This window comes from Micrasema longulum, unplaced genomic scaffold (assembly GCF_059751315.1).
Source record: "Micrasema longulum isolate JH-2025_06_02 unplaced genomic scaffold, ASM5975131v1 h1tg002795l, whole genome shotgun sequence".
In the NCBI taxonomy this organism is placed as follows: Eukaryota; Metazoa; Arthropoda; class Insecta; order Trichoptera; family Brachycentridae; genus Micrasema; species Micrasema longulum.
Genome location: NW_028279921.1, coordinates 66,270 through 93,260, shown reverse-complemented (window position 1 = coordinate 93,260; position 26,991 = coordinate 66,270). Strand labels below are relative to the sequence as shown.

The window sequence follows — 26,991 nt, the reverse complement described above, 5'->3', positions numbered from 1 at the left end:
CAATTTTAAACTAAATATAAAAAAAAACATCCATTTATTATACGTCTGGTAGATCATTAATAATTTACTATGAATTTTCTGTCTAAATTGTCACTTCGCCTGTTGCTTATTTTTATTTCACTAATCCTTTTCACTTCATTCACAGCTACAGGCCCTGCCCAGCATCGCATTTTTGATGCCATATGTGGAATCAAGTTGTCAGAAATTTAATAATGTAAATATATTCTACCTTTGTCTTCCCCTCATCACTGAGATCAATTGGTGTAGGAGGCTAAGAATGGAGGAAGATAATAAAAATACAGTTATTTTTAGTCATATTTTATATTTAAAAAATTCTGTCTAACAGGCGGGATACTTCTTTACATACATTATCTGACTCAGTTAACTATAAATGTTATTCAATATTTTTTTTAATCTTGCAAGGTTAAATACCATAATGTCAGACCTACATGGTTATAAGAACAAGATTTCACAGCCTTACGTACTTTAGTGTAATATTATTGTCTAAGAAAATTGCAACCTATAAAATCATGTTTTGCTACGTCTTTTTATATAAAACTCTTTCACCCTGTCAACATGCCATCTAAACACAACTCGGATGGATTTGGATAATAAAGACGGTGGGGATGTCAATGAGGAATTTTAGTGCTTCAAACAGTGTTCACTGCCGGCTCCGGCAATTCATTTTTCCACAAAAACTTTTTTTTTTTACTTCATTTTGCATTTTTTATTATTTGATCTCCCAGCCAATATAATAAAACATTTTTTAATTTTTGAGATTGAAATATTTTAGGCTGGCGGCAGTGAACGTGTTAAAACATATCAACAATTTTTTTCTTTAATTCAGTGATGTAATAATGACTATTTATTTATTTTTGGGGAGGCGAAAATTAAAGTATATATATAATATATAGGTCAAACAAATAACCAAACTTTAAAAAAAATTACCTACATCAGCATAGTAAATATGCGTAGAAAATTTTAAATTATAATTCATTTTTTTATTAATATTACAAATAATGTCACTTTAGTGAGGAAACATTCAATGAGGAAATGTGTTTATTTTTTGAAGCTATACAACGCAAAAATATGTGATGAGACAAAAAATAAATGTTACTACCAAATTTTTGATGAGTAATAAATTATTACTACGCGTAACAAGCTTTAAAAAAAAAAAAAATTACGGAAATTCCTCATACTACATGTAACACTCATTCTGATAGGTCTCAATAAAATATTAATCTGTAATGGGGTAAAACAAAAATAAGCAGTGCATTTAACTTCGCTCAAGCAGTCATTTATATGTGTCGGATTAAGATAAATTATTATTTATAATTTTATTTTTTATATTAGATTATATTGTATAGTATGCAATTTTGTTGTAAATATTCTAGCTATAGGAACACACTTTCAGATAATAAATTGACATAAATAGTAAGTACGAACTTGTCAAATCTGACAATCGGCTATAATTTTATTTATATAATCACATACAGATTTATAAAGTTTTCATCATAAGAGATAATTATTTTTATTTTTTTGACATGCTGCATAGTGATTAAAATAAAAAGTATGATAAACTATTAATAAATAGTTCTTGAATGTTATTTACTTATCCATCTTTACTAATTATACAGTGCGAATAAGTATTGAAACTTATAATTTTTAAAAGACGGCTTATTCCACATTATCATAGATGGTGAGTAACCACGTTATGAAAAATGGGGAATACTCAACAGGGTGAATTTCACAAAATATATTTTTAAATAATCAATAAACTATAATAATATATACAAACATAACTTACATCAATGCCAAGGTAAAGGGAAATCAGTAAAATTATTTTTAAAACTGGATTAAAATTGATAATATTTTCAATGTGTGGAATAAGCCGTTTTTGCAAATATGTATGTAGTCACCAAATTTTCAAAAATAAAATAGCAAAATTTAATGACAATTCCTAACCTCGTACTATAATTATATTACGTACTATTAATTTAATGATCACAGTATAATGTGCCTTCTGCTACAGCTACGTGTATTACAAGTTAGTGTTAGAATCAATGTTAAAACCTTGAGTTACTGAGGTATCTGTGGACATAGTGACTTTAGGGTTGCTGAGATTTTCATTTGGTTTTGCAACCGTCACGGCCTGTGTCTTGAGGGAGAATACAGAATCACTTACAGGAGTGGTGGTAAACCGGCTGATGGATTTCTTGGGGCTCGCTCCAGATACACTACTATCTTGAGGCAGTTTGGTGCCGTACTTCGAAGGACTGTGCCTGTCTAATGCTGAAGAAGAAGTATCGATTGACAAACCTTCGCTGGCTCTTCTATGCGCTAAAGTAACACTGGAGCTTTGACTTTTTCCATGAAAACTTTTTGATATACGCGCCATTTTAGCCGGTTCGATAAAATATTCCCTAGCCACAAGAGTACTCGGATCTGACTGAAGAATATTGGCATCAACAGATTGGCTCGAAGACACAGAGGCATTTTGTGATATGCACAAATCATTTGATGCTTTTCTTAACGGAGTGGGTTTGACGCAAATTGGACTCATATGTTTGACATTATCGCACAAGCCTTGTTCGTAATTTGCAATGTAATTACTATGTTCGACTGAGGAAGAAAGGGACGTGGCAAGATCACTTTTGACTTTGGCCGAAGGAACAGCTAAGGGTTTAAATGTAGTTCGGGCAGGATCGTTGTTGATTGAAGAGTTAGATAGGGAAATATCTTGATCTCCTGCAGTAAAGCTAGTTTCCGCCGAAATGGTTGTCTCTTCTTCCTCGTCTTCTTCTGTGCCCTGTTAATTAAAAGAAAAAAGTCAGTATATATATATATATATGTAAATATATTCCATATAAGTGCATTGAGGAATAAAAATAGTACCGTAATATCATGTTCAGTGGTAGAACCAATGGTGGCCTCATTAGTATTAAACTCCCACTCGGAGCTCGTGGATACGGGGGTAATATCACCACTCGTGTTCCGTATTCCAACTAGACCCAACCCTATAAAGTTACCATTCATATATTATTGAAATTACAAAAGTGAAATTTGTATTTCTCGATAATAGAACCTCAACCAAGGATAAATAATCCCAACTGGCAATTAATGGTCTGAGTCAGCTATAATTTCATTAAATTTCAATACCAGTTTAAAGCTTTCCATAGGTCTTCAGTTTAAATTTTACAAACAGAAAAAAGGTTTTAGAAAAAAATTCCATTTCAGATCCATCAACTTAATGTATAACCTAAAGCAGGGGTCTTCAAACTACGGCCTGTAGGCCAATACCGGCCTGTGAGCACCACCATCTGGACATGCCCGGTATCTGTGGCGGCAAATTATCAGCAGTAAATTCAAACACTCAAGATATCTGGGTCTGAAAATATTTTTTTGTATTTCATTTTAGAGATTTTTTTTTTCACACAGACAAGTAGTTATGAAAATGAAAAACTATTTTTTTTTTTTTTAAATAACACATTGCGAATCAATCAATTCCTTCTTAAGTGAGGGTTTTTATACTGGCATTAAAAGATTTTGAAAAATCTGAACGTAGTTTGCAATTATATTCAAATATGACCCTGAATTTGTAAAAAATCAACTTTAGCTTAATTATTCATAAATGTTTCTTTTATTCTCTTCAAAGTAATCACCATTATAGGCAATACACATATGCCAAGATTTTTTCCAATCTTCATAGCACTTCTCGTAGGTCAATTTGGAATAGCTTTCAGCTCCCTCTGCAAATTTTCTTTTATCACCTCAATCAATTCAAAATGCTTTCCGCGAAGTGGTAATTGGAGTTTAGGGAACAGGAAAACGTCACACGGAGCCAAATCAGGTGAATACGGTGCTTGAGGAACAACAAGGAGGAGAAATATGTGAAGCGGCGCTTTATCCTAAAAACCAAGAGTTATATTTCCATAAATCTGGCCGTTATCTGGAATTTCACTATTGAATTCAATAGCGAAACATGGTAAATTAGCAAAAGTTGCTGCTTCTTATTCGGCTATTACTTTCTTAAACAAAAATTGCTTAGATTTCAACCCGCGATCCGATGGTTTATATTTTTCTAACTGCAGGCTTCACTTCCTGTAAATTTGAAGTCATTTTGAAGATGTTTAATCTCATAATGATGTTTTGTATTCTTCCAGGGCTGATATTGTTGCATTGCAAACTATACATATTGCCTTATTACTTGCCTCGATATTATTTTATCCTTTGCTCTTTAAATGTTCTGCCCAACTATATATATCTTTTGTTTCTATAACATATTATTTTTACAAATCCACACAGAAGGTACACGTAAAGGTCTGAGTTTCAGATCCCACTCTGCCTAAACTCGATTTCTATTTCTCCAGCACAAGTTATTTATGACTTTTAAGAAATGGTCTGAAAATTTAAATATTTGAGTAGAGATAAGAACTAGAAGTATTTTTGTAAAAATAAAAAAAAATATATAAATCAAAATACTGCCAATTAATACTATTATGAGCCGAGGTTCTGGATAAATAGAATGTACTCGTATTAATTATCTTTAATACACTTAATTAAACACACTATATTTTCACTAATAGTCCTAAAATAGACTAGAGTCACACTGCACTCGGTTTTCAGTGCACACTCGTCACTCCTATCTTAAAATTTGAAATCTTCCATATTTATACCTGTCCTCGGAGTGCAGAACATATTTGAAAACTCTCAAAAGTACTTGAATCTTCCAGACATGCAATCACGCAGCAGGACTTTTCCAGAACATGCTCTAGCTCTGCTTCTCGCTACAAGACAGGGCGGTATACTTCGGGATTAGTGAAGGAGCTAGCGTGGCCTTGTGGCTTAAAAGTTTGGAGACCCCTGATTTAAAAGCAAACTACCAAACACTTTTATGTATAATTTTTTTAAAAATAAAAATAAAACTTATTTTGACTGAATACATAATGTCTAATGAATTTCGACACATAAATGGTAAAATCTAGCTTGCACTGTTCTCCACCAGCTATCACATATCTAGAATGAAGAATATATAATGTGAGTGCATATGGCACGTATGAGGGTATAATGAGCAGCAACACTAAGATGAGATACCTGTGACACTAGAAACAAGGCCGTGGGAATGTGAACCAAATGTTGGGTACAAGTCTGCATCTAGATCTGCCGCTACTGAACTAAGTTCCTGGTCGAGCTCGGGGAAGATGTGAGACATGGAGGGTAAGCCGAGAGCTCCGTATCTAGAAATATTCAAACACTTTACAGGGAAATGAAAAAAAAAAACAAAGGAGAAATGTTTTCTGAACTAAATCGGGTTAGCTACATTATACTATCGATTACTTTAATAGAATTCGTGTTAATGATGTTAATCAATCAATCAAAGAAATGTTTGTTATAATAATTTCTTATAAAAACACGCATTTTGTTTAGTATTTATGTTTGAAAGAAAACATTACATTGTAAAAAATGTACATAATTGTCAAATATTTCATTATTGTTCCTCAATGCAACAATAAAAAATTAATTGCAGTTCTGAGATAATTGCTGATTTAGATATTCCAGTAGAGTTTTAGGTATTACAGTAGAGTTTTTTTTAGGTATTACAGCAAAGTTAAGAGTTACAAAACTCGCTCTGGAGGCTTATTCTACTTTTGAAAAAATCACTAACAATTTTTCAAAATGTGTCAAGAGTGAGTTTTGTTCACTTATTAGTTTTAAAGTCATAATTATACATTAAACGTCAGAAAGGATTTTGCAACTCACAATGGACATAGTGATATAACAAGAATAAACTAAATAAATCCATATAGAAATAAAAAACAGTTTATCAGTTAAAAAATAATATATAACAGAGTGGTTTATGTAACTCGACTCGACTTTTTCAGGCAGAAATCAGTTGATATAATAAATACCCATCGGCGCTCATCTGGCTGGTGGACATGTTGTCACTGGAGGCTCGCTCGCAGAAATCCGACAGGCAGTTCGGGGAAGAGGGTCCACTGGAGGAGCCAGCACTGGCTGGGCCCCCGCAGCTGGACAGGAGACTCGGGGGCCCACTCCACCCGACACCTGGTGGATTAATAAAATCAGGGTCATTTTCGTCTGTTAAAATTATATGTAATTTTAAATGATTTATTCTTTCCTTTTTAATTTGAATCGCTTACTAACTAATTTTTTAAAGTAGGTATTAAATATTTCTGTAAATTTTGTGTGGTTTTTGTAGCATTATTTTGAGTGAGAGATTATTTTATATTACTTTTAGATTACTACGAACAAATAAAAGTGAGGGTTAAAGGGATGATACTTCTAGGTGACCGAGACCCTAATCAACTGAGGCGCGAAGAGCCGAAAACTGATGCCCATAGGGCTGATAGAACGATTACATGAGGCCCAAAGGGTCAAATTCTCTAGCATGTAATCTGCTAGTCATCAACATGCCATTAACTGCATTATTTCATTGATTTAGGACAAGTACTAAAAATACCATGGAGACATGAAGAACAAAGGAACATGACCTATAAAGAGACCGCAGGGCGTGGTATCGCCCAGTCAGCCCAAACAGTTGCCCAACAAGTCAGCTCAACGCAGTCACTCAGTTCCAGCATGTAGTCAGTTCTACTCCTCATAGCCGTAACACTCGCGCGACATAATTCTATTATTCTTTATGCACCATGTAAAAAAACACGCATCAAACATCAACCTCGTGTCTTCTGTTCACCTCCAACTGGGGTAGGAGTTCCAACAACCCTCAGCAACATAAATCAGTATACAACATAGTTCAGAATTTCCTCATACATCAAACTGTCTTCTTTATTCCACCTTTATATGAAAAGACATACTAATATATAATAAAATGTACAGGACTTACTATTGGTAGGAGATGGGCGTTTCCTAAGCTGTGTGGGCAGCGGAGTGGAGGGGTGCTTTGGGGGTGAAGAGGCCGGAGTACGGAACAGGGGAATGCTGGTCATCTGCTCCAGGAACACGTCCAGCTGCTTCAGGGACAAAGCATTGTGTAACGTCTCCAGGGGGCGGATTGGGGGTACACCCCCGAAGCCATCTAACGCTGTAAATATTGAAAAATTCCATTTTAAATGAGTCTCAGCAATTAAAAGTTTTGGTTCTGCGGGACTTTTGTGCCAAATCTTGTACACATAAATCTGTTCAAATATCCACTAAATGATCAATTGTGTCCCATTTCTGTGTGCTAGTTACTCGACTAAACCAGTCTATTTTTTGTTGGCTAGAAGAATAAGCCTGAAAGAGAATATATTTTTGTATAAATTTTAATGAACATATAAAAAAATTATCGTAGCAGCTGAATATCTTCTACTTATAAAAAAGAAATTAAATAGATAAATAAAATTATTTAAATTTCTTTACAATAGAAAATATATAAAGAAACAATTATTATTATTTATTTTAGGCAGGCAGCCTTTGCTGATGCGCCTATATCTCATGTACTGCTTTTTGTCCAAGTTCTTCTTCCTTCAAAATAGCATCCAAACGGTTTTTGGACTGGTTGACAGAAATGGTAGACAACTAGGCTTGGCAATTTATTCCAGTCTGAAACAAGCCTGCTGGAAAATATTTTTTTCTTGGGATTGAGGTGGAATTGGGGACGATAGAGCTTTCAGTTGTGACACCGTGAATTTGTGTTTGGATTTAATTTATACATCTCATGCAGGGGGCAGTCATAGTAATTAATTATTGAATATCTTATAAGTTTCTATCAAATCCTCTCTCTTCTGTTGTTCTTCCAATGATGTAAATCCTAGTGTATATTACATATATACATTTTTAATTTTCTAAAAGTTCATTTCTAAATGAGACATGCTCACAAGAAACTAGAAAATGCAAAGAAATATTATTGTCAAGTATTATATTTTCATGTGCTGTCCATTTACAAATTAGAAGGATTTATCAGAGAAATAACACGCTGATAATGTATTGGTCTATATGTCTAGGACGGACCTGATATATTCGTATATGTAGGGCAGGAACCTTTAAATACGGTAGTAATATAAAGGTATACTCACTGGAGGAAGAGGCGGTGTTGGGGATCATGTCACGCAGGTTCGGTGCAGAGGAGCTCCCGCTGATGACCGCCGTACTGAACAGGGAGTTGGTGGAACCACCGCCGGCGCCGAGCTTGTTCCGCCCATAGGCGCCGCCCAATCCGAACCCCAGCATTTTGAAATAGCTCATCTGGCCGGCAATGCTGTGCCGCTGGCGCCGCGCCGCGCCGGCCTCTAGGGGGGGGGCACACAGCGTGAGGGGCGGGGAGGGGACCGGGGACGGGTGAGGCAGGGAGGGCGCCAGCCCCGGGCCCGGCGCGCCGGTCCAAGGGCTGGCGGCGTGCCGCGCAAACACGGGGGACGACAGAGGCAACTCATTGGTGGCAGACTCGCTGTCCAACAACTCGCCTCCCGCGACAGACAACGGGGGATTGCGGGAGGACTTAAACGATATAGCGGAAAGGGGAAGTTCGTTAGTGGAGGATTCCGGAACGCCATCGATATTTATTTCAGGGGTAGTGCTCTCTACACTGTCGAGACGCTTCATGTTTAAAGTAATAGTTATGGGCGAGCGTGCAATGTTACTCTGACACGAATCTATCAGCGCCGAAGGGTTATGTGACGTGCCATCAGTTAAATTAGTTTATTAATAAAAACGAGTGTGAGAAGCACGAAGCGTTAGTGGGGTTTTCCGATGTCAGTATTATTAATAGTTACGAGAGGAACAAACGAGGAAAAAGAAATAAAAAAATAAATATAAGTAAAAGAACATACCCACGATCCGTAACACATAAATACATAGACATTATCGAGAGAATGATGGATGACTAGACTAGAGATTGAAGAGATGAAGTTATACCACAGGCCACCAAGAAACAACACAAGGACAAACTGAGCAACACAGAGAAGGGAGCGTTAGTGCAGGAGCTAGTACTCGGCTAGGAAGGCGGCGGGGAGTGAGGGGGCGCAGTGAGGGTAGCTGCCAGCGGTACGGCATTATCGGTCAGATGATGCTAAATCAATATTCTGAAGGCTTAACACAATTTGAGCCAAACGATTATAGCTTTACTTATCACATACTTCTCGCAGTGATAGTACTCAAATAAAAACATAAAAATTTCGCTTATAATTAGTAATAACACGAATGCCTCAACTGTAGTTACTTAATATCTCGGAATAGTTCCTACAACATTATAAAGAATTATTATCTTTCTCACTGTAGTGAGTATTTTAATAAATATAAAAACTTATCAACTATTAGGACAGCAAATTTACATTTGATTTTTTGTGAATATGTACTAGGATTTTGCAACTATTTATTACAACATGTTATTAGCATGTTTTCTATTGTAATTTACATCTGTGAGATTATTTGGTGGATATAGTAAAGGGGTTTTTTATCATTTTGTATTTACTGAGATTGCTAGTATGGGGAAGCGATCTACTAAAATAAAAATACATAATGTAATAGTGTCAGATTTCTAGAAAAGCTGGCAAAAGCATAAAATTAAATTAGAAAAATAACAAAAAAACAGAACTTAAATTTCTACACGTGAACCAAATGAGCATAGAGAGAATGAAACAAGTGATCAAATGAAATCTAAATTCTTTGATGAATTAAGTTGTAAATAAGTTGCCAATTTACTTTGGTAAATATATAAACCAGAATTAAAAAATCTTGGTTTGATTATGTATTTATAAAAAAAGCACTAAAATTCTTCGCTAAATATAAAATTATTGAGCCAACACTTAAATCAAAAATATATTCCTTTTAAACAAAATTTATGGCACAAGTTGTAATACGAATGTAACAATAATAAAAGTAAAATTTTAAAATTATATTTTTATGAATGGTAAGAGAAGGAGGGAGGAATCTTCAATAAAACTATTAAGCATTTAATATTTTACTATCGGAAGCAACACACTTCCTGGATAAATTAAATCCATACATTTTTTTTTTTCCAATAACAGTTCATATCTTATATGCCAAATATGGTGCTTATTATCTTTATATTTACATTTTTACCCTACTATGTATTGCTGGTAACTCGATAGCTAACTAATAACATGTTCATGCCATTACATAAAAAAAATACATATAAATACCACACCAAGTAGCTACATATTAGGATTACATACAAATATACAGAAATATTTACATTGATAATAATTTTTAACATGCCAGTCACTTTTGGAATTAATATAAATATGTACATATTTTTTACAAATTTACAAAAGGTAAATCGGCTATATTATTTATTACTGTAATTAAATGTCTGCCCAAAAATTAAATTCTGGACCTTACGTGTATTAGTTAAACACTGGCATTTTTGACCTGCATATCGGTGCTTACTAATAAAATATATTTTTCAAAGCAATATATAAATATGTCGGTATACATTTTTAAAAGAGAACGATTGTTTTAAAATTATGACAAAAATGCGCCGTATTTACCATTTAAAATTTGTTATTAATTTAGAAAAAAAGTGGTTTCATGCTTTTTTCTGAATGGATTTATGTGCTTCGAAATCAAAACAGCAAAATTATAACTATATATAATTTTGAAAATTTGTAAATTAATTTCTGTGAGGAATATTTATGTTTCAAAATCCATCTAGGCTCTTATAATATAATAAGCAACTTTTTATATAATGCAGAATATGATTGGTCAAATGTACAAAATTATTAAAGTTATAAAGAAAACATAAAAAAATCATAACATTTTTTTTTAAAAGCACTATGAATTACGACAAAGAGACTGGTACGCTTGTACATTGCAGATCTGAACATTTTCTCTAGCACCACAACAGGACTGAACGTCCAATTACAGCACAGAAGACCCTGGCTTGAAAATCATATTTGATTTTTGTGATCTCACCGGGAATCAAACCCGGAAACCTCCATGCATGAGGCAACAAGCCTTTCAGCCATTATACCACCAGGCCTGTTAACTATTAAATTTGTTTTAAAAAATAATCTACATTAGCCCTGATAATGGACACTGTAATGCAATCCGAAACGTCTTAAGAGTAATGCACCAGATCCTCTTTTTGCAACTTTTTTTACAAGGGTTTGAAATAACACAGTAAATTTTTTTTTTTTTTTAACAATGGGTAATAGTGGCAGCCTCCGTGGTGTAGTGGTCAAGGTGCATGATTCACGCACGGAAGGTTCCAGGTTCGATTCCCGGTGAGAACATAAAAATTAAATGTGATTTTTCTCAAGCCTGGGTGTTCTGTGATGTAATTCACCACTGTAATTGGGCCCCCTGGCCTGTTTTGGTGCAAAAAAAATAAAAAAAATAGTAATATAATAGGTAAATATCACATAATACGAATACCGATAAAAACTTTCATACATAATTTTAAAAATGTAATTGTTAAAAAATGTCTCGTTTGCGGAAACGCCACATGTTTGACCTTGACAATTGTAACATCAAGATTCGTGACGATGTTCTACTAAAATTTAAAAGGTCACAAACAATGTTAAAATTTACCCGAATTGTGACGTATTAAGGGCGTGGCCAATACAATGGATTGTTTTTGCGAGTTATTATTTTATTATATTTATTAATTTCTACCACAACAGGCCAGGAGACCCAATAACATTGGTGAATTACATCACAGAATACCCAGGCTTGAGAAAAATCACATTTAATTTTTGTGTTCTCATAGGGATTCGAACCCTGAACCTTCCGTGTATGAGTCAAGCGTCTTAACCACTACACCATGGAGGCCGCCATTAACCGCTATTTAACATTATAAATTAAAAAATATTTTTTATGCTACTAATAAGCACAAAGAAAAATGATTTTTTTACTTAATATTATTTCATGGATTCTTATTAATTTAAAATTGTAAAAAAAACCTGATATTTCCCTACTACACTATTCGTTTTCGGAACCTCTTTTTGTTCGGTGTATCTAAATCAATAATTGTTTTAATAATTTCCCATGATAGATTATGTTTATGGGGAAATACAGACCGCTGGTGGAATAATGAATCAAACCTGTGGTCTCTAGATGCTGCTTCTGCTGGTCAAGGCTGCGGGCTCTTGGCTCCGGGGAGTGCGTCTTTTGTCGCGAGGGCTCGGGGGAACCCCCTTGCTGGACGGATTGGCTGGAGTTCTGCAACTCCTCAGTCAAGCGCTTGGCCAGCTCACTCGCTTCGTGACCGCTGACCGTGTGGTGAATGTTGCTGGAATGAAGAAGTTTAATGAGATCAGTAGGTAAATCAGTAGGTAATAGACTACGTAATTAAACCAAACAAATATTTTTATGCATCGTATTGTGATGGATATGATTTAAAGACTTTAAATTTTGTAAATCCCCACCGAAACTTTGAAATTATACCACCCGCAACGTCGGGAGTTCAAATCTGGTGAATTTTTCTAACATTTAAAAGTAGAACCCTATACAATAAAAAAAAATATTTTTACTTGCTAAATGTCAAAACATGCCAAACATTGAAAAACATGGCTATCCCGGAAACTGGAAATCTGTTGCCGGTTGCCACAATAACATAATAAATGGAAGGGGAGAATGACTATGATTATTGTATTTAGTTATGAAATTAGAAACAAACCAAATTGGGATTGGAGCAGATGCTTTGAGATGTCCTTTAGATTTCTTCACAGGAGTGATATCGGGACTGGGTCTCTCATCTTCATTGGTTGGCTAAATTAAAACAGTCATATTAAAGAACATTGAAACAAAACGGATAAAAGACTTGAAAGAGAAAATAGAGGTCTAATCACCATTAATGTTTCCTGGCTCGCAGACTGGTCTTCATCTAAAATAAATTCATTTTCTTCTTCTATACATTTCACTTCTTCTTCAGAGCCCTTAAAACAAAACACATTCAAATTTAAAGAAAAACTATTTATGTATCATTCAAAATGAAGACTAGTAATATAACAATGCATAAGTTAAAAATAAATAGGATAGACACTTTGCAAACGATTGCACTGTGGAAACTTAAATATGAACCCCGCGTAATATACACTGTTCAGCATACCGAGGGTTAAGATTGATAGATGTGTGAATCTCTTTGAGAAGGAAATAGAATCATTTAGACATTCTCAAAATATTGAAAATCAAAATATATTCATTGTATGATATATTTATTTACATGAGAACCGCTTGCCTAAAAGGCTCCTAAATAAAAATTGATGGGACAACAAAGCGTTCGGAGACCTTAACTGAGGTGGTTGGATTGTGTGGGGAAGAACGGGCATCTTAGGGTATTCGGAACAGAAAAGAAACCAGCCGGAGACAGGATTTAGATTACTGTAATGGAATGTATACAAATCTTTAAACATATCAAACTGATAAACTTCAATCTGTATTCAATTTGCAGCGAGGCTTATTAAAAAATAAAATAAAAAAATATTCTCACATCTTTGAGATTTGCACTGGTTAAACAGCCCAGAGATAAATAAAATATAAGCTTTGCTGAACAGTATTCACATACCTAACGGTCCTCTGTATTACGGAAAATACATGTCGAAGAAAATCTACTCTTAGGTCTATGTAAGCACCCAGCCCCTTCCCAAAACTGTTCATAAAGACATGTGTCTTTCTTCAGTTTTGCATATTCAATTTTTTTTAAACTGAGTAAGTGAAAATTTAACAATTCCTTACAATCAAACCACGAAAATAATAAAACATAGAAACATTAAAAGCTTTCATTGTACCCCTCACTGCAGTATTGCCAATTTGTGATCAATCAATTACACATGGTCAGTACAATCGCCTTGTTTAAATTTTCCAGCATGACAGTGAAGGAATACAGTGTTAGTTCCAAATTGAGACCACGACCGTATGGAAAGGAAGAGAACGTAGCAATACAAACAAAACCTAAGGGTCAGCATTTGATTCAGACAGAGAAAAACTTGACAAACTCCGGCGCTGCCCAAACACTAAGTATGGAGATCGTGCTTTTGCCGTTGCCGACCGCTTTGCCTGGAACCAATTGCCTTCACACTTACGAATTATTGACAGTCCCAGTCAGTTCAGATCTCAACTGAAATCTCACCGCTTTCGTTTTTTATACCCTCAATTTTAAAATCAGAAAGTATAATATGTAGTGTTAGCTTAGTTAGAATGTAAGTTTAAGTATACAATTGTAAAGAGCCCCCCTTGAGGTGATTTTTCACAAAAATGGCATTATATAAATCAGCCAAATATTATTATTGTTATTATTATATAGAAAGTAAGTTCCATATAATAGGTTAAAGAAAGCAAGTTTCTAGTTTAAAAAATCTTTAGACCTAAAACTATTTATATGCATAAAAGAGGATGACCACTTCGTTCAACGTCGTGCACATTATCACAACCTTCATTGAAGGGTCTCATCCATCTCCTTGCCATTGAAGCACTTATCACTTGTTTTCTTTATACCTCACAGATCTATTGATGAATGTGAGCTGGTTTAATATTCTCCACATTAAGAAAATGAATTATAAATCTTATCTCACAAGCAGTGGAATTTTCGATATTATTTGGCATTTCAAACAAGCCTCAAAAACCATACACAACAGTCAGCTAACTCATAATGGCGTCCACTCCTTCTCAATAGGTCAAGATATGAACCGTGCATGTGCGAAACTGCGATCTCAGCGCTGTGATGACAAGAAATATAAATGGAACTCACTTTCTGGATATACCATGTAGATAATATAAAATGTGAAGCAATTATGAATGTAATATCTACATTAAGGTTCTGAGAAATCACTTAAAGATGCAACTATGAACTTACTGAATTATTGGCATTAGCTGACTCATTTCGGCTGTGTGGCCTAAACCCAGGACCGGGAGGTAGATTCTTCTGAACACAACAATTTACACCGGGACTAAAGTGTAACTCGACATGGAATCTAAAAATACAAATAAACACATTGAATAAAGATAAAGCAACTTGTATCCAAAATAATGAGGCAGAATAATTTTACATAATTTTAAAATTAATTTTCAATTCGTGTTTCCTTAGGATATTGACAAAATTACTATAATCTCTAATATATTCGATAGGAATCAAGCCACATATCAAAAATCTACTACTTAATTAAAAATAATAAGATAATTCATTTTAATTTTACTGAATAACTACATATTATGCACATGTATATTTCAAGGAAGAAATAGTATTCAAATATAATAAATATTGAATAACAAATTTTACAGTATAAAAGCATACTATAAATATTCGGGTTTAAAAATTGAAACTGAGTATAAATTATTTTTATATATACATATTTTAATTTTGTAGTCTCATAGATCTGAGTAAACTTAACACTATGATGGTCGAATTATAGGATTTGTAAAACTAAGTGTACAAAGTGTAACAACCTTTCTTCAGAAAATGGATCCTTAGTTGGGTCTTCGTACAGCATAACTACAACTTGGGACATATAATTGAGTTCCGACACCATGGAAACATACTCCATGGCTCGTCTCCATTGCTCATCAGTAATAACCTAAAAATATACAATGATACACATTAGGTGCGGATATGGGAATCATTATGAGTTTTAACAGAGAAACAATGCATGAACTACTGATTGCACTGGATAACTATCCATTTTTTTCTTGTTTTAAGCGTTCGCTATCCATCAATAATGCATATTTTACTTTAAAACTCCATATTATTCAATATTCTAAATGAATTTTATGTATTTCGTCTAAGCATATTCCAACCACGTATTGTGCTTTTAAATACTCACATCAAGTAATCCTCCATATCTAAGGACGGTCAATAAGGAATGGACATGGCTTTCACTAGTAAAATAAAGGCGAGTTCGTACGTGACGGCCCGGGCTGGACACTCCGTGGCTATACCTGGAAAAAAAATAATTGCATTTTGCTGTATATCGGTGATTTTGAAAGTTGGCAAACCATGAGGCAAAATTTATTCCCAATTTAATTTAATTTACATTTATTTATTAATCATTAACTGTGTGGTCTAGAATTTTAACTCATGTTTGTAAATATTAGTATATAACCACTTACTGACTTTTTATGTCTACCGTTTTCAAGACGTAGCCATCTCTTAATATGCAAATACTAAAATATACTTTCACAATCATCATAGTATACATAGCATTAAAGATAAAATACATATCGTCGTTGCATATCAAATATGGGCCATGTGACTCTGAGCACATTCTGAGTGATCAATCATCAAATCATCAAAATGGGAATTTTACGCATAAAGTTGAAAAACACTGTATTTTCCTAGTTTGTCCATACACAGAAGTGTTATTTTCGGCTTAGTCTTTTTAAAAAAATAGTTTTTATCAATTTTCTCAGAATGTGCTCCGAGTAACATGGCCCATATTTGATGTTCAACGACGATATATTACATACAGAGTTATGGGATGCAATGAGCACAAGAAAAATAAAATCTTTTAATATGGCAACATTTTGTCTGCGGGACTTCTTTCGTATTATTATCATTTTAATTTTTTCTGAATTTTCTGACTTTTCTCTGCCCAAACCCAGTAATAAAAAAATATAATTTAATACCTGGGATTTAATCTATTTACAGTTTCTTCACCAGATTCTTCAATATTCCTCTGCAAATCAGCACGAATTTTCTTTAACAATGGCGTACAGATTCCTTGGCCTATTGTCAGTTTTTCTTGTACTGTTAAACCATATTCCTGCAATATCCAAGATAATGTAAATACAATATTATAGCTTAAAATATTGGGATATTAGAAATGACACGGTCTATGGTCAGATATTGTGCATTAAAAAAAAACCATATAATAAATAAGTACCTACTAATTTATTTTCAATCTATAATATTGTTTTTTTATTTATTTAATTTATTATGGCTTTTACCACCATTCTTGGTAATATTAACCAGAAACATACAATATTTACAAATGTTAAGTGGGAGCAAAACAATATTACAGAAAATAAGGCAGAAAAATCAGATAAACGACTAAAACTATTATAGTAAACAACTAGTATTATTTGAGAAACATTATTTTTATTTCTAAACCATAGAAAAAGATAGTTACCATCATTCAATGCTAAATTATCTATTGTATTTAGTTATTTTTCTCTGTTTTTAATTGTAAAACAAATCATTGCATTGGGGAAACTAGGTTCTGTTTAGATTCATATTTTTTTTAGACATGAAAATTTGAAATTAAGACATTATTTATATATAATATTGTCTTAATAAACTTAACAATAATTAAAGATCGATTTTGTTCATCTTTAAAATTTTGATGCAGATAGAACCGATATTTAAATCTAAATAGAATAAAATATAAATGTAAAAAAACATGCATTTTGTTTGATAGAATGCGACGAAATGGCAAACAGATTCATGTTTCTACATTTGGCAAATAAAAAAGTTTTCAATAGATCTGGGGTATTTTTCAATTGATTTAAAATTAAAATAAAACATTGTTAAAGCATAAGATAATTTCAGTGAATATCCTACCTGAGGTATTACAATATCAGCTAAATATTTGGCATATATGTACAATTCTTCAGCCAGCTCAAATTGAAGAGTATGTTGATTGTGTTGAAGATCATACTTTATACAATCATAAATATCTGGGATTTTAGAAATATCAAATGATTTATTCTTTGTGCAGAAATCTTTTTCAATCTTCCCCCATCTCCTTCCCATCAGTTCCCAAGTTTCTCCATGGTATAGTATGGCATCTAAAATCAGAGCATTTAAAATTTTTCCCATGGTATAGTACGGAATCTAAAATCAGAGCATTTAAAAAAAAATACCCTTATTCCAGGAAACGCTGTGACCTTTTCTTCATACAAGCGTATTCCCGTATTCCTGTATTTTCCACCCTGGGTTACGCACTAAAGCAGTGATTTTTTTATTCAATTTACATATTTACCATTGGCTTGTCTCTATCATTTAGCATTTTTGATAAATTGTTTCTTATGGAAATAGCAAGGACCATCCAAAAACCCATAAAAGCGCCCAGTTTTATCTGCATCTTCGGATACACGGTGTAAAAGTATGATAAATAATTTTGAAAAACGGAAAAGGTATGGGAGAGCGTTTCTAACCAACATCGGGTCCAAGTATGACGCGGTACCATAATACAAATCAACAATTTCAATTAAACCGTAAGTTGAATATTATAAAATATGATTTTTTGTATTTATAAAATACTAAACATTTTTATTTACTTTTTAAACAAAGATTATTTTATGCCATTTGTAAAGACATCTAATTTTTTTTAAGTTAGTAGCTACCAACTTGTGCCAGAAACCTGACGATATTTTTTACGAAAATTTACCTACGAACGAAAATACAATTTTTGTGGAGCTTGTAATGTGTCTATTTTAATCACACGTATACGGACGTAAAAATTTGAATTTATTTCATTTTAGTAATAAATTAATTTAACTAAGTATTTTACTACACTGCATAGAAAATTTCTTATTTAATTAAATGGTACAAACCCTTTGTCTTTACATCATCCTTTTTTTATATGGACAATGCTAATAAGAGATTGTATAAGAGTGTGTACATGGGTACAACATTTCACAGGGTTCTTTACGTATACATAAACATTTGAATTTATTTCATTTTAGTAATAAATTAATTTAACTAAGTATTTTACTACACTGCACAGAAAATTTCTTTTTTAATTAAATGGTACAAACCCTTGGTCTTTACATCATCCTTTTTTATATGGACAATGCTCATAAGAGATTGTATAAGAGTGTGTACATGGGTACAACATTTCACAGGGTTCTTTACAAAATCCAGCGCTTGGTTGATGCTCAGAGCGTCTCCAGGATTTATTTTGGCTCGATCCTCCATTGTGAAGTCTCTATTGTCTTGCATTATCTCATGCAGACGAGCCTTGGCCCTACAAAATAGAAATGAAATTTAAAATGTATATTTGAAGCACATACTTTGTAGCTATTCATCATAATAAAATAAATATAAAACAACTTTGTTTTTAATGACTTTTTTTTTCAACCAACCGGTTTCAAAGCTACTTAAGCATCTTTATCAAGGTTTACTTAACTGTTCTATTCTATCTTATTTTATTTTTACAGTGATTACTAAATATTCCGTCGATACATATGGAGGTAATAAGTCAAGTCTTTTTGTCATGTTCTTTTAAAGATGGGAAGTGTGAAGTGAGATGAATGTGATCTTCAAAACTAGATGGCAGTGGACTAAAGGTTTATTTGGTTATTTATAATTTTTTTCTTATTATATGTATATTGCTTTTTTAATTTCTAAGATTTCCAAGTTGTCTAATTTTAATATTTTATTTTCAATATGAAGAACTTTTAATCCAGTGTATTTATTAAAATTATGATTATTTTCTATCAGATGGATTGCGAATTCAGAAAAAATATTATTATTTATTATTAAGTGGTTTTTTACTCCAATATTAAAGTTTCTTTTAATTTTTCTAATGTAGATTGAATCGCAATCATTACAATTTAATGATTGCGATTCAATCTGTATATGCAGAAAAAAAATATTTTTTTTCTTAGGTATTTCTGTTATGAAAATAAGATAATTTGATAAATATTGCAACAGTTATTAGAGAACATTATTGAGAAGGAAATACGTAAGTCTAGGCATTTACAAGATTAATGACTTGTTACTGGCTGGTGTAAGTCACTTTACGCACGGTATAACATTCTCGATTCTGCCCATGTTTAAACATTCATATTTCTTAAATTCTCCAATCTATTGATTTTTACAAAGCAAAAGATACTTAATGAATATAACGTCCATGGCAATCCATCATTGCGTATGTCAAATTTGACAACTTTGCAGGGGAGAGAAAAAAACATTTATTTAAATGTCTGTTCAGTAAAATACGAGCAATATTTTTTTTACAACAATTTTTTTTTGCAACAGAGAGGGAAAACATTTTTGAGGAGGGAATATGGAAGTCTAGGCATTTACAGGGCATGTAAAGTGGCCACTTAAACCAGCCAATGACAGGTCATAAGCCCTGTACATGCCCAGACTTCCATATTATTTCCTCAAAAATGTTTTCCCTCTCCGATAACAAAATAATGAATAAGAATACAACAGTATTTTGAGTTTGTCCAAATTTTTGTAGACAAGGACTGGATTCAACTCCCTGGAGAGCTGTTTATATTAACATTTTACAAATTCATTATTTGAATCGGGTTGTGGTTCCGTGGCTAGTTAATCGGACTCACAGATCAAATGTCCGTGGTTCGAATCCCACGATACCCCAACTTGATTCCCATTTTCTAATAGCTAGATATTTACAAAATAAATTCTATTATAAGATAAAATAAACGAATTTGAGATGTCAGTCCGATACCAAAATAATATCAAAGTTCCTAAATTCCCCGAGTAAAAACAGTATTTATTTTAATTAGTATTATTGTATTATTATTTTCTGTTTTTCTTTTGTATAATTTTAATTTTTTTCTCATGTATATTCGAAATTATATACATAACTTCAAATTACGAAATAAATATAAAAGTGTAACCAAGTGTATCCAAGCACAAGAGCTGGTCTCTTTTTTTAAAGTAACAGCTACAACATTTAAAAAAATATATTAAAGTAGATTGTATAAAAAAAAAGCATGTCTCAATTATGTATTTATATTAATCAATAAAAAATTAAATATATAAAAATTGAAGTATTTTTTTTGTGTCCTCTCGTTTTCTTAATTTGAAAAAAAAAACAACACAACTAATGTTAACACCCAATACATATTATCTACAATTTCATTAGATTTAAATGACTATTATTATCATAATAATCTCCAGTGAAAATGATCCTTACATATTTTGGTACTTGCTAGAATCACAGTCATTATCAAGCAATCCATTCGTGTTGGCACTCTTCACCATCTGGACTAATATGGGGGTTAATTCTCCTTCTAGAGCCAGAAGGCCCTTTGCAAACGCTGCGGCAGTCATCTGCACCCTTCCTTCATCGGAGGCGTAGATCTTCAAGTCGTGCCTGAAGGTGGAATGTAGCCGGAGTAGACCGAGACCTTGGGCACCAGCATATTCACCTAATAAGCACCGATTCAATAATATTCATTAGAAATGTGTAAGGATTCTGGAAGATTACCAAATCAATGAGAAAGATATCAGTATAAAAGTTTCAAATATGTACACCGGAATCTCATTTAACATGATGGATATGTTCTACTTATTACCGTGTAAAAAACATAAAAAAATAATAGTGGATAGGTTTCCTTGGATATGACGAGGGAGGAAGTACTACAGAAATGATCCTGTGAAGTACAGTCCTCTTGGATAGAAATCAATTCAGAATATCAAAAAATAAAATTTCATCATTGTAGGTATTTAAATGTAATTTTTCAAAATTACTCCGAAAATGATAGCGGCCTCTGTGGTGTAGTTATTAAGACGCTTGACTCAAGCACACATAGTTCCAGGTTCGATTCCTGGTGAAAACACAAAAACTAAATGCGGTTTTTCTCAAGCCTAAGTGTTCTGTGCTGCAATGAGGAAGTTCAGTGCTACGGGAAACTGTATATAAAATATGTTTTGTGATGCAAAAGTTAGAACATTCAATTGTATGGCGAAGTTTCTCAAAAATGTATGAAAAAATTGATAAAAATGAACTACTTTGAACAACGAGTGTTGTGATAGATTTCTGGTTTCCAGGATGGCCAACTCACCAATCAGCAGAACTCACCAATTAGAACGTGTGATGCCACTGGTGGAGTAATTACAAAACTTGTGAAAAAAATCATAGCGGTGATAATATGACGTATAAAAATTCTTATTTTGGTAAATGATTTTAAAAAAAAAAACACTTTTCAACATAAAAAAATGTGCAAATAGGGGCTAGATTTCTTAACGTCCATGCGCTCTGCAGCAGCAAGACATGCTGTAATCTAGCTGCTAGCTGTTATTGAAATAGATCATTCTTAGAAAAGAGGAACTAGAATCTCAATCGTCCTTGCGCTCTGTAGTAGCAAAAAGTGTTAGGATATTTATCGAATAGCGCCCTTGAGGTGATTTTCACAAAAATGGCAGTGTATAAATTATCCAACTGTGTATTGATAGCAAGATAATCAGTCTTACGCCTCGGATCCAGCCCAGAGACTGAAAATACTACATTAAAAATCACCAATCTAAATACATATTCCATGTTGACCATGCCAGAATTCAAATTCAAACCCAGAATGGCAAAATTTCTGAAGGCATAAAACTTTCCGAACATTCTTTAAATAAAACTTGAAATCGTTGTATCGGTATTTTTAAATTGAATTGTAGGTCTGGAAAATGAGAGCAAGAAAAAATAATAACCAAAATGTGAGATTTAAATTGTAAAAATACACAGTTTTATAATATAAAAGATGAAATTAAATCCACTCATTAGACAAGACAAAATGTACAACATTAACTTATTGTTTTATGTATAGTTTATTTTATGGTGTGATAAAGTATTACAAAGAAGATGGAGCCAAATTGATTGTTTCGTACTTCATAAAATCGTTTTTCAGATTTTTAAAATGATTTTTCACCCTTGCAAATACCATTAAAATTAATAAAACTGCAAAAATATGTTATTATTACACAACCCAATAAAGCTATATAGAACCCCGATAATCTTAGTAAGTTGTAAACAGTGAAATGTTTAAATGACAACGGTACAGACAAATAAAAATATATTTTATGAAGTATTATGATATTGTTTTCATAAATTGGCTGTGTTTAAAACATTAATTCAAAATTCTTGATTTTGTGGTTCTTTCTTTTATCAAATCAAGCATCTAATCCAATGTCTAAAAATCTCCGATTACCATCATATTTTTTTCCTTGCCACACTTCATGGTGTATAGGGCACTGCTGTGGTACACCAACTGCAGTGTATCTTGATCATTTTTGTTGCATGAAGGTAAAATGATTAGTTTTAATCTTTCAATCTTAAAGTATTAGTCATGGGACTGAAATACCCTAGTGTAAAAACACGTTTTAAAATAAATAATAATGGAGTTTTTTTTTTTAAGAACAATCAATTTTGAAAAAAATGGTTAATCTTTTTATTAAATCTGTACTGCGAAATATTAAGTTCTAATTGCAAATTTCTGATGTCAATCATTCGAAATCAAAACAAAACATAAAACCAAAACGATTGCTTCAGAAAAAATAAAATAATTCAAGTATATTTGCACCACACGAGACATTTTTGTCAATGTCATTCTTTTAAATAGAACTTTGTCATAAGTGTTTTTTTTCCACCCAATATCTACGCATTTCAAAATTAATTTATTGGGAGGAAGTGTGGCACAAGCGAACTATCTAATCACAAACTTGTACCAAGAATGTTTGACGTTGATATGTGAAAATATTTTACCCATTTTAACATTCGACAAACATAATATTATATTTTACTATCCGCTTATGTTTTTTATTTACATAAGAAAAAAAAAACATTTTGAAAAACTTTATTTACACTCGGTAGTAGGTATTTCTATTTTGTACACAGTTTGATAAATAATTACAAACAAAATATACTAAAAGTAATGTATGAGCAAGATTTCAAGTTTTTACCGCTTTTGACAGATAATTATGACTTTGCTAATTTACTAGTTAATCTTCGTTAAATCGCGGAGTTTGTTCAGCTACACAAAATTAAAACTTGGCGGCCTCCGTGATGTAGTGGTTAAGATGACTATGCAGTAATAATTCACAACTGTAATTAGGCCTCCTGGCTTGTTTTGGTGCAAAAAAAAATATAAATAATAATGCATGTTAGCACCAAATACGATATTTTACATAAATGATCCATCAAACACCTTCAATTAATCGAAATTTAAAGGGCTTATGACCTGTCATTAGCAGGTTTAAGTGGCCACTTTAAGCACAATATAACATTTGCCATTCTGCTTATGTTTTATCATCAATATTACTTCAATTTCTTCACAGTTGGTTTTTGTGAAGTAAAATGAACACAGTTGTGGCCCCGCGGCTAGTGTAGCAGACTTACGGATCAAAGTTCTGAGATTTTTTAATAGTGAGTTATTTAGAACTCACTGAAAATGGCCCCAAAATTGAAATCATAAGAATGCAAATACTTATTTAAAAAAATATTTTTATATAGCTAAAATCTTTAATAATGGTGAGATTCTACCAAATGATTTTCACCTACTTTAACTTAAAAATAAAAAAGAATATGAAATATTAAAAAAAAAATAAATCAGTCAAAAAAAGTAAAAGCATTTTTCTTAAAAATCAATTTCATTTAATAAAAAATGGAACGGCCTTGAAGATGGTACACCAGTTACGAAATTTTAATTTTACTTTATTGTCAAACTTTTCAGGTACCCGTTTGTGATCACAGTCCTCGTTGATTTTACTTACTGGAGATCTAGGCCCCAAAATGGTCAGAAGCAAAACAAAAGAACAAACTAACCTCCAATGTGTCTACCTTGTCCTCCCGGGTACATGCAGCGGAATATCCGGCCCAACTCCTCCGCCTGGATCCTGCCGGCCGGAGTCAGTTCCCCTCCCCACTTCAGGATCAGCACCAAGGATGGATCACCGGGACCATCCGCTACAGAAATACAACAACCTATTCATTCACTTGTAACGTGGTTCAAGTGGTAAGAACTACATTTTATATAATAAATCAAATAACTTGTCTTTTAGGTATCTTCATTCATATTTAGTATTTTTGTTACAAGTATCATGTTTGATAAAACTTTTTTTTTTTTTAAATTAAATAATTCTGAAATAAAAACTATACGCTTGTACCTGTGTTACATCAAAAAATATATGTATACATTATTATTATTACTATTCTGCAAATTATCAGTGATACTGCAATTCCGCATAACTATCAATTGAATTTTTTGGCAGGGAACCCTAAAAAGCGATTGTTTGTAATCAGCCAAAAATACAGCTGAAGTATTAGAAAAACTAGCATATATAGAGTTAAAAACTATTAAATTTTGAGAAAAAATAGCAATAATTGACAACTCTTAATCCCTAAAGCGAATATATTGCAGTAAAATAAACCTATTTACACAGTACTGCAGTATTACCGATGATACATTAATGCTCTAGAACAACTTTCCATCTTCTAATGTGGTTATTTACAACTAAAATAAAATGGAATTAAAATTGAAATATTTGTAAGAACGCAAATATTTATTTTTCTATCAAAAAAAAAGAAAAATTATCCAAAAACTGTGGAAAAATAACCATTTTGGATAAGTTTGTTCATAGTTATTGGATTTTTGCTAGTTAAAAAGTAAAAAGTAAGTAAAATATTTATTTTTTAAATAAGGCTATTTATCTTTTTTTTATTCGTCTGTAACCATCATCATCGGAAATCTGTAATTTTTCTTTTTTTAAAAAAATATTATTGATTTTGTATTTTTGAAAATATAAAATATGAACATAAACGGGATGACAGGGGGCAATATTTGCAAAAATACTAAATACGCTAAATTTAAAAAGAGAATAATCTTTCTTTAATTTATTCAACAAATAAATAAAAGTTTATGCTTAAACTACAGAACATGGTGGTTAATTTTAGCAAAAACTATTAGTAACAGATAACTGAAACTTGTGTAAATGTGTAATTACTCACTTCTAGTACATACCATTTTTTTAATCAAATTTACTAGTAAACCACGTGTAATTTCACCATTACAAAAAGACATAAAAATTATAATTTACTCTAGGTATAATTAGGACATTTACAATGAATCAAAATACGACATTACAAATGATTATACCTTTCAAACAAATTTATTTACTTTCTTATAAAAAAAACAATTAGAAATTTGGTTGACATGTTCTTTATTGACAATGTTTTGAAGATACATATTTTATTTTAATTCGATTAGTTTATATGCGTATATTTTCATATTTCCATACATGTCACACAATAAGCAAATGCATATTATAATATGTGTGATCTGTTAGGTACTATAAATTAGTATTTCAAAGCTAATAAAATCTATTTTTAATTATGAAATATGAATATGTAATATATTTTCACCAATAGACTGGCACCCAACATAACCATAACATCTAATACAATACAGTGTATAGCATATGTAGTGAAAATAGGAGTGAAGTTGTGATGGCATAAATAAATAAACATGCACACCAATTTAGAATATGCTTTGCATGTTTAGCCCAAGTAAAATTAATGCATAAGATTATGTATTTAGATATTTGTTCGGTTAATTTACACCCAACAGGTATTTTCATATTGTTTTATTGTATTCGTACTGTGTAATTTGTCTAATTTTGTGGTTTTTCATTTTGTAAAACATTATATATTTTACTTTGTTTTGAATTGCTTCCATAAAATAATGATGGCCACCGGCTTTCGAACAGAACTGCTCATTTTTAGCTGTTAAAAATGGCTTAGCAATGTTAAAAATATCTTGATTAGAAATTTTTTAAATAAGCAAAAAAAAATGGTAACGGCATTATTATTATTTCGGTGTGGCGTTAGATAAATTTTCTAAAATTATTTGGAATATGCATATTTTGAATTATGAGACGTTTCGCACCCTATGGGATAAACAGTGTGTATTACGTTACCCTGCCATACTTGTACACAATGTTTGGTAGAAACACACTCAGCGGACATGAGGTCTGACATTAAAGTGACACGACGCCAACTGTAAGCCGTTTTGTATGTCCTCGTTTTTAAACTCGAAAACTTGTTTTTCATATTTTAAAACTTTTCAAAAATTATTTAACTAATAGAAAAATATGTGTCAAAGTATTAGATGAAAATAGTAAAACAGAACACGTTTCTTCGGGGGTGCCACAAGGATCAATATTGGGCCCTACCTTGTATTTAATATATGTGACAGTCATGTATAAACTATTTAATAATGTCAAACACTATGTATACGCCGATGATACTGCTTTAGTTGTGTCTCACAAGGACCTCAAAACTGCAGAGAAATTATTGCAAGAAGACTTTTTAAACCTGCAAAAATGGTCCCATGATG

General features: G+C 32.3%; 1 protein-coding gene across 8 annotated transcripts in view; it reads right to left on the bottom strand.

Annotated features, from left to right (window-relative positions):
• Window positions 1-692: 692 nt before the first annotated feature.
• l(1)G0196 (inositol hexakisphosphate and diphosphoinositol-pentakisphosphate kinase) overlaps window positions 693-26,991 on the bottom strand; it is a 52,830-nt gene continuing 26,531 nt past the window's right edge. For 7 of the 8 annotated variants that reach the window (XM_088241234.1, XM_088241240.1, XM_088241237.1 and 4 more), the window contains 17 exons: window positions 24,423-24,563; window positions 20,808-21,042; window positions 18,673-18,881; window positions 17,474-17,700; window positions 16,540-16,676; window positions 15,738-15,852; window positions 15,364-15,491; window positions 14,774-14,891; window positions 12,771-12,857; window positions 12,599-12,690; window positions 12,024-12,211; window positions 8,037-8,249; window positions 6,866-7,063; window positions 5,910-6,066; window positions 5,095-5,237; window positions 2,896-3,017; window positions 693-2,809 (listed from right to left, as the gene is read on the bottom strand). In XM_088241234.1, the coding sequence (XP_088097360.1) occupies window positions 2,042-2,809; window positions 2,896-3,017; window positions 5,095-5,237; window positions 5,910-6,066; window positions 6,866-7,063; window positions 8,037-8,249; window positions 12,024-12,211; window positions 12,599-12,690; window positions 12,771-12,857; window positions 14,774-14,891; window positions 15,364-15,491; window positions 15,738-15,852; window positions 16,540-16,676; window positions 17,474-17,700; window positions 18,673-18,881; window positions 20,808-21,042; window positions 24,423-24,563 (3,278 nt within the window). In that variant the 3' untranslated portion in view covers window positions 693-2,041. The remainder of the gene's footprint in view (window positions 2,810-2,895; window positions 3,018-5,094; window positions 5,238-5,909; window positions 6,067-6,865; window positions 7,064-8,036; window positions 8,250-12,023; window positions 12,212-12,598; window positions 12,691-12,770; window positions 12,858-14,773; window positions 14,892-15,363; window positions 15,492-15,737; window positions 15,853-16,539; window positions 16,677-17,473; window positions 17,701-18,672; window positions 18,882-20,807; window positions 21,043-24,422; window positions 24,564-26,991) is intronic. The other variant, XM_088241239.1, reaches the window with a different exon arrangement.